The 11287-nt window shown below is 34.4% G+C and overlaps 1 protein-coding gene across 1 annotated transcript; it reads left to right on the top strand.

Moving 5' to 3' along the window:
• Nucleotides 1-1721: 1721 nt before the first annotated feature.
• LOC127262776 (uncharacterized) lies at nucleotides 1722-4047 on the top strand. The gene is made up of 6 exons (XM_051291587.1): nucleotides 1722-2044; nucleotides 2479-2562; nucleotides 2658-2753; nucleotides 3243-3346; nucleotides 3424-3560; nucleotides 3750-4047. The coding sequence occupies exons 2-6, from the start codon at nucleotides 2503-2505 to the stop codon at nucleotides 3830-3832; spliced, it is 480 nt and encodes a 159-aa protein (XP_051147544.1). The 5' UTR covers nucleotides 1722-2044; nucleotides 2479-2502; the 3' UTR covers nucleotides 3833-4047.
• Nucleotides 4048-11287: the final 7240 nt, after the last annotated feature.

Genomic DNA, 11287 nt, shown 5'->3' with positions numbered 1-11287 from the left:
GAACTGCTTCTGCTTCCACTTTTGACTTGTACTTATATTTTTTAAGTCAATCCAAACGGTCCTTGATCTCACCGTTTTAGAAACTAATTAAAATGGATGATGGTAAAAAGAATAGTAATAAATTATTTATTATTATTAAAATAAAAATAATAAAATTATTGTTAATAAATTATAAGTAAATTTAATAATGACATACTTATTTAATTTCAGCATATCCCAAGTAAAAAATATGGATTAGGCAAATGGTTTATGTCCAAAATAATCATCATAAAAGGTCAAATTGTAATAGAAACTTTTGAATCTTCATTTCAGTTTCAGTTTGACAATTTTGATTTAAATATTTTGATTATTTATTTTTAATATATTTTTTTAACTTTTTGTAAATTTTAATTATATTAAAGATTTGTTAATGTTAATTTTTATTTTATTTAAATATTTATTTGTTGTATAAAAATTATATAAATAATAATAATTGATTAAATTCTTATATTATAAAAACCATTAAAATAGTAATAAATTTAGTAACGAGTTAAATTAAATATTGAATTAGTATAAATAAAATTTAATTATAAAAAATATTATATCTATAATTTAATTTAAATTAAATTATATAATAAAAAATTATAAAATCTAAAATATGAAAATATAAAAATAATAGTATATTATTTTTTATATCATTAATAATACTGTATTTTCTTATTAATATTAATATTATTTTTATAGAATATATATTTTCATTTTAATAAGTGTTTCCAAAATAGGCTTTGTTTACCTTGCAAAATTTTCATTAATTTAGAATTATTCATTTAAAAAATAATTATATCAAATATATATATTTTTTCATAAAATATTAGTAAATCAAATACAAATTCTTTTATATTTTTAAAAAAATTTAAATTTCAAAAATTCCAAAAATCATATCTAAACAAAGCTTAATTTTAAAAAAAATTAATATATTATATGTATTTATTATTTTTATTTTTTTTCAGCAATTCTTTGTATTTCATACTTCATCTGTTGTTTAAGAATATATCCATTTTTCTATTTTGGTAGCAAAATATCTATTTTTTTAATAATCTATTTAATATTACAAATATTTTTTAAATTTACAATATATTATACAAGCTGTAGTCTTGTTTATCATTTTTTTTTTCTATTTCAAAGAAAATCTTATTTTTATAAATAATCATATAACCATAAAACTACCTCTATTTTTTCATTTTTATTACACAATTGTCACTACTTTTTACACTAATACACTCACACGGCCAAAAAATTCTTTTACCTATACTTTTTACAGGCTATCAATGTTCCTAAAATCTCGTTCCGAAACTCAAATAAGACTATATTTACAGGAGAGAGAGAGTACAATATTAATAAAGTTAATTTATTTTAATTTAATTTATTTTTTCTACTACATCCCAATAATATTTTTAAAATTTCGTGAAAAAAAAAAAAATTTATCTTTTCAAACTATTTTGCTAAACAAACAAGATCAAAATTTTTGCCCTAATCAAAACATCACCACATATTTTCAAATTATTTTACTAAACAAACAACATCAATTTTCTCGGTAAAAATTATTTTTGTTCCATTCCATATCATAATTATTCAATTTTCCAAAAATTTATTAATTTTAATTCCAAAAATTTATTAATTTTAGTCCCAAAACCAAACACGGTCTTCAATTTTTTTTGCCCTAATCGAAACATCACACATCCACAGCAGGCGCCTGCAGCTTCTTTTCTCTATCCTCTTCGTTCCCCTTTCTTTCCTTTCTTCCTCCTCTTCTTCTTCTTCTTCAACCACCCAGGTGCTCCCCCTGGTGAATGCTGGTACCTTACGGTGAGGTTAATATATATATAATTTGTTTTTAACCGCCGATTCGAACCGAATCAATTGCAAATCCTCCCATCGATTCCAAATCAATCCTCTGAGATCGTCGCAGCCACGCTCCCACACCTATATCTCGACTTCGCATATCGCCGCCGGCCTCCCTCCCCACCTCGCAGTCGGGCGCGCACAATACTATCCGTGTTTCTTTGTATGCATTTCTTTCTCTCATTTTTGGTTACTGCTGGTGTCGATTTGGGTATAGCTTTTTTTTTTTGTACTGTGTCATTTTCTGTTTTCTGTATTTTGTCTGCTTTGTGACTTCCAAAGCTTTGGAAACATTCTGCTCCTCATTTTTCTTTTTTTTTTTTCAGTTCTTTGATTAATTTTGTTGTATTTGATATATAATGGGAATGTGGTGACTGATCGCCTTCTAATTTGAGTAATTCTGTTGTAGTGTTTTTGCAGTGAATTGTTTTCTTATTCGTGTTCCAATTTAGCTTTCTCGTTTGTTTAGTGTGCTCTCGATCTTGTCTTGAGGTTGTATTCTTCATCTAGAACCTGATGAGATTTGATTCTGTCGGCTATGTTCAACTGCAGTAAATGTTGGATTCGATTTCTGACTGCGTGAAGGTTTTCTTATAGGAAATTTCAGCAAGGGAGAACAAGATGGGTTGGAAGGCAGCACAAAAAATAATTCAGACTTGGAAAATCCTCAGAGGTGATAATGTAAGGAGAATTAAGCAATCTTGAAGGAAAATTCAAATTTGTTCCAGATCATTTTCCATTAACATTTCGATTTTGTTGGTTAATCATCTATGCAGGTAATGATAATTAGGGGAAAGGATAAAGGCGAAACTGGAATTATCAAACGTGTATTCCGCTCCCAAAATCGAGTCATTGTTGGGGGAAAGAATTTGGTGAGCTATTCTAAGTTGTTTACTCAATTTTTTAAGAGAATTTAAAGATTGTATAGTGAAAAAAAGTTCACGAAAATTCATTGCAGCCAAATCATGATAATTTTGAATGAGAACTCTTTATATGCTCTTTAATGGTGTTCTGTTGATGTCCATTACTAGTATGATAATTTTGAATGACAACTCTTTATATACTCTTTAATGGTGTTCTGTTGATGTCCATTACTAGTCTGACAATTCGAGTTTGTCGAAAGATCCTCGACCCCTATTGATTTTGTGTGATGGTGCCCCTTTTTTGGTAAAATAGATTCTTTGTGGATTCCTCAGGGAAGCAATTCAAATGATGGCTGAGAATGTAGAAAAAGTATTATTTCACAGAGACAATATTCTCTATTGCTCGTTGACGCCATTAGTTCTTCTCCTGTTTGTGTAATTTTTCATATCATGGGTGTATCTGTGAGGCAAATTTAAAAGTTACGAATTTCTGAGCAGGTGAAAAAGCATGTGAAGCAGACACAGGGCAATGCAGGTGGGATTTTCACAATGGAAGCCCCTCTCCATGTCTCGAATGTTCAAATTGTAGATCCGGTCACCGGGTGAGAGGTTTACCCTATCTGGGCTGCACCATTTTCTTGGTAAAACGGCGCCTAACATTTCACATTTCCCTTTTTAGGAATCCCTGCAAGGTTGGAACTAAATACTTGGAAGATGGCACCAAGGTGCGCGTATCTAGAGGAATCGGATCATCAGGATCGATCATACCTCGCCCGGAGATATTGAAGCTGAGGAGGCATCCCAGGCCTAACTATGGTAAAAATCATATGGTTCTTGAATACTCAAATCTCATTTCTGCAATTCTTTTGTTGATTTATAGCTGTTTATGCATCCATAAAACCTTGTTCGAGACATTTTACTTGATCCCAAAATCCATAAATTTGGAAATTAGATTTCTTTAGCAAAGGAAGGATTGGTTATTATTGTTTTTTGTTGTTAATGCAGTTGGTCCTAAGGACACTCCAATGGATGTCGTTCTGGAGAAGACTTACGATGCTAAAACCGGTATGGGAATGCCGGATCTCTGAAACAACTTTACCCGGAAAAGCTAAAGCTTCTCGACATTTGCTTGCTCTACGACATTTTTCTGATTTTTGTCGGTTAGTGTTAGATAGGTTCTTTATGGCTTTCATATTGCATCTATCTAACTTTATCGCCTATTTTAAAGATGGACTTAGCCTCCTAATAATAGGTGAAACTGCATAATGATCATCAAGAAATCAGATTTAAAAACATTACATTACATATTGATAATGATTTACACCAAATGTAAGTCCAAGAAGTCACATAAAAATTAATTAGTGAACCAAAAAAAGCCATTGTGGACATCAAATCACCAGATCCACGAATTGATGGCTTTTGTTGCATTCAGAAAATGCAATGGTGCTAATTCCAGGTGTTGACATGAATTGAAGGTAGAGATCCTGAGATTCAAAGCTCTCTTGAGTGTTCGATTGAGGGTTTGTTGAAATATTTTAGATATTTATAAATATATTTATATTTAGATTTGGTCTTATCTGTATATTATATTTGATTACATTGAGTCTTTTTTGTATTACCTATTTATAGCCTGACCAATAAAACAATTACTTTATTTTCCCTCAATTTCTAACCGATCTCTCACCTCCACCAAGAACATCAAATAGGAATGGCAATGGGTCGGGTCCGGTTGGCCCTGAGACCCGACCCGAATATACATGGTTGGACCTGACCCGAGACCTGAATCGGATCCGATTATACCCGGATCTAATCACAATGCATATTCAAATACAATGTCCAATAAATCACCAATACCTAAACACAACTAGTATATCAATTTCTTCATCGTCTAATTAATGTTTATATTTCTACCAAACATGACGATGATCAAAGTGAATTGATACTCACTATTCAGAGTGTACGGAAACACAAACAAACCAATTATTTAGCTTCATTTGAATATGATGCAACCAATCTAGTGATTAAACACTTCAAAAATAAAAATAAAAATAAAAATAAAATGGAGCAGCCTTGAAATTTCAACAACACTAGTTTTCAAGCAGAGAGTATGTACATAATTATATAATCAAATACAGTATTTTTTACAAATTCAGACCAGAGACTTGTGCACTTTTTAAATTATGATGCATACTTTTTAAGTTAAGAGTTATAAATATTTTTGTATTAAGACTTATTTTGTATAAATGTAGGATATATACTTTTATATTTGTATATAAAAATTCAATGAAAAGATTCCGACACTTTTGTTGGTTAAATTTTAACGGATTATATATTAAATTATTATTTCATATATATATATAATTCGAATATTTCATATCTACAATAGAATATAAATAAATATTTTCAACATAAATACTAAGGAAATGATAAAGGTAGAAGACATCCCTATAATAAAAATAATATATTATTATATATGAATTTAATATATTATATTTGAAGGAATTATATATTGCAACAATTTAATTAAAAATATATATTTTTGACATATATTCAGTTAAAAATTTTGAAGTAAAATAATGAGATTGTATTTCTAAAAAATAATAAGAGTTCACAAGATATATATATATATATATATATTAGTGGACTTAGGCCTAATCTAACAAAATAATATCAAGAAAATATTTAAATCTAACGTCACTCAAACTCAAGATGGGGCAACAGAGACCAACTTGAGTTTGTCCAAGAGTAATCAGAAGTGACCTGAGATTTGGTGAAGATATATGTTGTCTTATCTGCAGAGGATACTGGAACGAGATGAATTCCCTTATTGATAACATGCTGTCGAATGAAGTGACTGTCAAGTTCAATATTCTTGGTGCACTCGTGAAGGTATCATTATAGGCCATATTCATAGCACTCCGACTATCGTAGTAAAGAACCGTAGAAGATGGCTAAGGGGCACCAAGATCAGTGAATAGACGTTGAAGCCATGAAAGTTTTGAAGTAGAGTCAGCAAGAGCACGAAACTCTGACTCGACACTCGAGCGTAAACTAAAGTCTACTTCTTGTTGTGCCAAGAAATGAGATAATCACCCAGGAAGAAGCAGTAATCAGTGGTCGAATGACGATCGGTGGGATCACCACCCCAATCAACATCAGAGTAATCGCTGAGAGTCAGGGAAAAGTGTAAGCTATGCAGAAGAGTAACTTTCACATAACGAAGAATATGTAAGACGGCAAAGTGGTGAGAGGTCTTCGGAGCCGCCATGAACGGACTCACAATATGGATTGCATGAGCGATATCTAGTCGAGTGACAGTCAAATAGATCAAACTCCCGAAAAGCTGACGGTAGAGGGTAGGATCATTAAGAAGAGAGCCATCATGAGGGGTAAGTCCCCGAACATTGCAGGCAAATGGTGTGGAGGCTACCTGACAGTTTGTGAGACCAGCTCGAGCAAGAAGATCGGATACATACTTAGCATGGGACAATCAGAGATTTCAAGCCCTAAAAAGTAACAAAGGGGACCTAAGTTCTTCATCTCAAACTGTTGGCTAAGATATACCCGTAGATAAAAAAATACCAGATACATTATCTCCCGTGATGATCATTACATCAACATAAAGTAAGAGTATAACTATCCCAGATGAAAAACGAAGAAGAAATAAACTAGAGTCGTAAACACATATGGTAAAACCAAACTCCAATAGTGCAGTGCTAAATGTGGCATACCAAGCCCGAGGGACCTGCTTCAACCCATATAAAGTGCGACGTAAGCGACAAAATTTTCCAGAAGACGAGAAACTTGGATGAGGGGTCATATAAACTTCTTCAGAAAGTGTGTCATGTAAGAATGCATTTTTGAATGGAACCACTGACGAACAACAACAACGGCAAGAAGACAACGAATAGTAGTGAGACGAGCAACAGGAGCAAAGGTCTCCTCATAGTCAACTACATACTCCTGGGAATAACCTTTGGCCACCTGACAAATCTTGTAGCACTCAATGGAACCATCATAGTGTGTCTTGATTTTAAAAATCCAGTTGCACCCAATAGAGGTCTTGCCAGATGAAAAATCCACTAAATCTCAAGTGTGAGTCTTTTCCAGAGTCTGCAATTCCTCAGTCATAGCTTGCTGCCGTAATGGATCAACATTCGCCTCACAAAAGGACCTAGGTTCATGATAAGATAAAATGACAGAGTAACAATGGTAATCATTAAGGTGAGAAGGAGGGTTACTTACACGAGTGGAGTGACGACAAGCATGGAGAGGCGTAGGAGGAGACGTCGGCTCAGACGGATCAAATCCAGGAGACGATGACAAGACAAATTGATCAATGAGCTGTGAAGAAGAAGATGAAGAGGTTTCTGAGAATAGATCAGAGAGAAGATGAAAAAAAAAATGAGAAGATGAGTGAAATGGTGTGCTAAACCTGGATAAGGTGGAGGAATAGGTGCGGTCCCAAAATGTGACATGATAAGATATGCGCAATCGATTAGAGATAGGATCCCAACATCTATAACCCATGTGTTCAACGCCATAACCCAAAAAAAAACATAAACGAGCTCAAGGTTGAAGCTTTGTCTGCTCATGGGGAGGGATGTGGACAAAGCACACACAACCAAACGGATGGAACAAACTATAATCAGGGACTGACCAAATAGACGCTTGAAGGGACTGACATCATGGAGGACTGACCAAGGTAACCGATTAATGCTGTAAACAACAATCAAGGTTGCTTCCCCCCAAAAATGATCACAACCCTTAGTAGAAAGAAGGAGGGCACGAACAATATCGAGAATGTGACGATGTTTGCGTTCTGCGCGCCTATTCTGTTTGGAGTATAAGGATGAAAACTCTGTACCAAAGTACCCTGATTGGATAGAAACTGAAAAAATGATAACGCATTGTATTAAGAAGCATTATCAGTATGAAGGACTTTAATAGGACGGGCTAATTGAGTGTGAATTATCTGAGCAAACTGAGCATAAATAGAGGATAATTCAGAGCAATTTTTCAAAAAATAAATTCAAGTAAATCATGAAAAATCATCAATAAATATAACATAATACTAAAAACCACTGACGGACGCAATAAGAGAAGGACCCCAAATATCAGAATCTACTAAAGAAAAAGGTTCAGTAGCAGTAGATGAACTCTCTGAAAAACTAAGAGCAGACTGTTTGCCAAGTTTACAGTCGACACAATTAAAAGACTCAAAACGACTTGGACCTAAAATACCTTTAGTATGAAGTGACTGGAGCTTACTGGAACACGCATGACCTAGGCGAAGATGCCAATGAAGATTGGAGAAATAAGAGGTAAGAGCTGCATAACGGAGATATGTGCATGAAGTATGGAAAGACTTAAGCTCAAATAACAGACTCGTCTTGCGGCCCGTCCCGAGAAGCTGACCCGTTTGAGAATCCCGAACCTGCACACCACGAGAAGAGTATGTAACGGTAAGACTTTATTCAATTAATTGACCAACAGAGATAAGATTTAAGACTAAGTCATAGATGGAATATGTATCAGGAAGATATAGGGAATGAGGGACGCAAGACCAGTGTGGGTAATATGCATGGTAGTACCATTGACAATATGTATAGGTGGTAAGTGGGAGACATGAGACATAGATGTTAACTTATGAGGATTAGAGGTTATGTGATGACAACAACCAGAATCAAAATACCAAGTAGATGTACATAGAGTGGTAGACATAGCAGAATTGGTTTGCATAACCTGTTTGATGATGGCTTCTATGCCGTGAAGATTGTAAGATGAATGCCGAGTCTCATTAGTAGTAGCAGTTGTAATCGAAGAAGAAGCAGTCGAAAAAAACCCACTAGGCTTTCGAAGTTTGGGAGCCGAACCACCTGAATTTTTGGGATCAGAACTACCTGAACGCTGAGATCTAGTAGGACAAGCCGGAGCAATATGGCTACGCAAATGACATGAGTGACACTCAATCTTCGGACAGGTGGACCAAGTGTGATCAGGAGACTTGCAAACTCAACATCCAGTACTAGCAGATCGAGACTGGCGAGACACAACTAAAACAGAATTAGAACTCGGTGTCTTAGTCAACTAGAGGCGGGTCTCCTAAAAAATAATCTCTTGAATGGCAGCATCCAAAGTAGACAATGGATGTCGATGTAGCAATCAACATGGCTGCCTACATTGTAAATCGCTCTCCAAATTTTACTATCAACTTCAAACCTTTTGAAGAAATCTGATCAGGTACCCCTGCTGATTATTTTAATTTAAAGATTTTTTGGTGTTCAATATATATGCATGTAAATGAAGGAAAATTGGAGCTTAGGACTAAGAAATGTATTTTACTTGATTATGCTTATGGAGTTAAAGAATATAGATTATGGTGTCCTGATCCCAAATCTCGAAAATTTTCAATCAGTAAAGATATTACCTTTGACGAAATGGAGTCTAACAAGGAGTCCTTGAGCTCACGAGAGAATACACAAAAACAGGTGGAGTTCGGAATTGGTTATTCTAGTACTCCCCAACCAGAGTCTTATATTCAACAGACATCAGTTGATATTGAAAGTATAGAAGAAACATATTCCATAGCCACTGGAAGACAACAAAGAGATACTCAACCTCTACAACGGTATGCAGACTTTGTTGCATACGCATTGTCTATTACATAAGAAATAGGTGGAGACAGTGACCCATCCACATATTCAAAGGCAATTCAATGTGATGATTCTGTTAAGTGAATAGCGGCGATGAATGAAGAAATCGAGTCTCTCCACAAGATTAATACTTGGCTTTTTGTGAAACCCCGCCATATAAGAGAATTATTGGAACAAATAGATCTTCAAGAAAAAAGAAGGCATTCCAAAGGTGATAGTTATAAATCACATTTGGTTGCAAAAGACTATAGTTAGTATAAGGTGTTGATTTTAATGATGTTTTCTTTTCTAGTGTTTTGGTCACCTTTCAATGGCTCCCTTTCTCAAGGTTGTTCAGGAGACGTGGCATTGGCATGCTCAATTATCTCTTAATCTAGCCATGTTAGGCTGGGCTCATCTCATGGAGGGAAAAGCCAAAATTACCTCAAAGAAGAATGAGCGTCGCGCCGACCGATTCCCTTTTGGACAATCTCAAAGATGGAAGCTTGTGGTCACCAATCAGGAAAGACTGGCAACCTTTAGAGTGGGGAAGAGGGCATTTCCATCGCGAAGGATTCCACCATGAAATTCCTAGAAAGGAAAACGGTAAGCTCAAATTGACGTAACATGAAACCTATTAGTCACATGTTGTCAAACGTAGCTCTATTCGTATTTTGCTTGCTTTGATTGCCATTGAGGATTTGGAGTTAGAACAGATGGATGTTAAGACAACCTTTGTACATGGGAAACTTGAAGAAAATATTTACATAAAGCAACCTCAAAGATTCGAAACTAGAGGAAAAGAAGACCATGTCTGTTTATTGAAGAAATCCTTAAATGGAATGAAGCAGTCTCCGAGACAGTGATGTAAAAGATTTGCTCTTTTATGTTGAGTAATGGATATCCGATGAGTACTTATGATAGTTGTGTTTATTTTTTGAAGTTAGTTGACGGTACTCGCATCTATTAATTGTTGTATGTTGATGATATGCTTTTTCTGCCAAAAATATGTCCAAAATTTACTCTCTGAAGTTGCAGCTTAGTAGTGAATTTGAAATTAAGGATTTGAGAGCAACAAAAAAAACTCTTGGCATGGATATCCAACGTGATCGTGGATAGTGAAGACTGACCTTAACTCAAGAAAGCTACGTTAAGAAGTTTTTGGAGGATTTTGGCATGAATAATGCTAAACCAACGAGTGTCCCTTTTGCTAATTACTTTCGATTATCAGCTGCTCCGTCGCCACAATCAGTTGAAGAGGAATAAGAAATGGCATGAGTTCCTTATTCAAATGCAATCAACAGTCTTCTATACGCAATGGTATGCACCCGACCAAATATTTCGTAGGCAGTCAGTGTTGTTAGCAAATATATGTCTTGTCTTGGAAAAGAACATTGACAGGTTGTGAAGTGGATTCTAAAATACTTACAAGGTACTTCGAATGCCTGTTCGGAATTTGGAAAAATAGTAGCTCTCTGGTTGGATATGTAGATTCTAATTATGCTGGCGATCTCGATAGAAGAAAATCTCTCTCAAGCTATGTATTTTGCATTGGCGGTTGTGCAGTTAGCTAAAAAACATCCTTACAACTAGTTGTGACATTGTCTACTACAGAGACAAAATATATGACAATGACATAGGAAATTAAAAAAAACTTTATGATTGAAAGATTTTTTGGGTAAGCTCAATCTACACCAGAGTACTACTATTATTAATTGTGACAGTCAAAGTGTGATATATTTGACTAAAAATCAAAGGCATCAGGAAAGAACGAAGCACATCAATGTAAGTATCACTTCGTTCAGAAAATTAATACAAAGGAGAATCCTATTAATATGTCTAAAAAATCTCTGTCAATCCTCAAGTTCAAACAGTGCTCGAGTTGGATTGAAGTTCATTGTTGGTGAT

The sequence above is a fragment of the Andrographis paniculata genome, unplaced genomic scaffold (assembly GCF_009805555.1).
Source record: "Andrographis paniculata isolate CXL003 unplaced genomic scaffold, ASM980555v1 Contig66END, whole genome shotgun sequence".
NCBI lineage: Eukaryota > Viridiplantae > Streptophyta > Magnoliopsida > Lamiales > Acanthaceae > Andrographis > Andrographis paniculata.
This window is presented reverse-complemented; position numbering and strand designations above follow the sequence as displayed.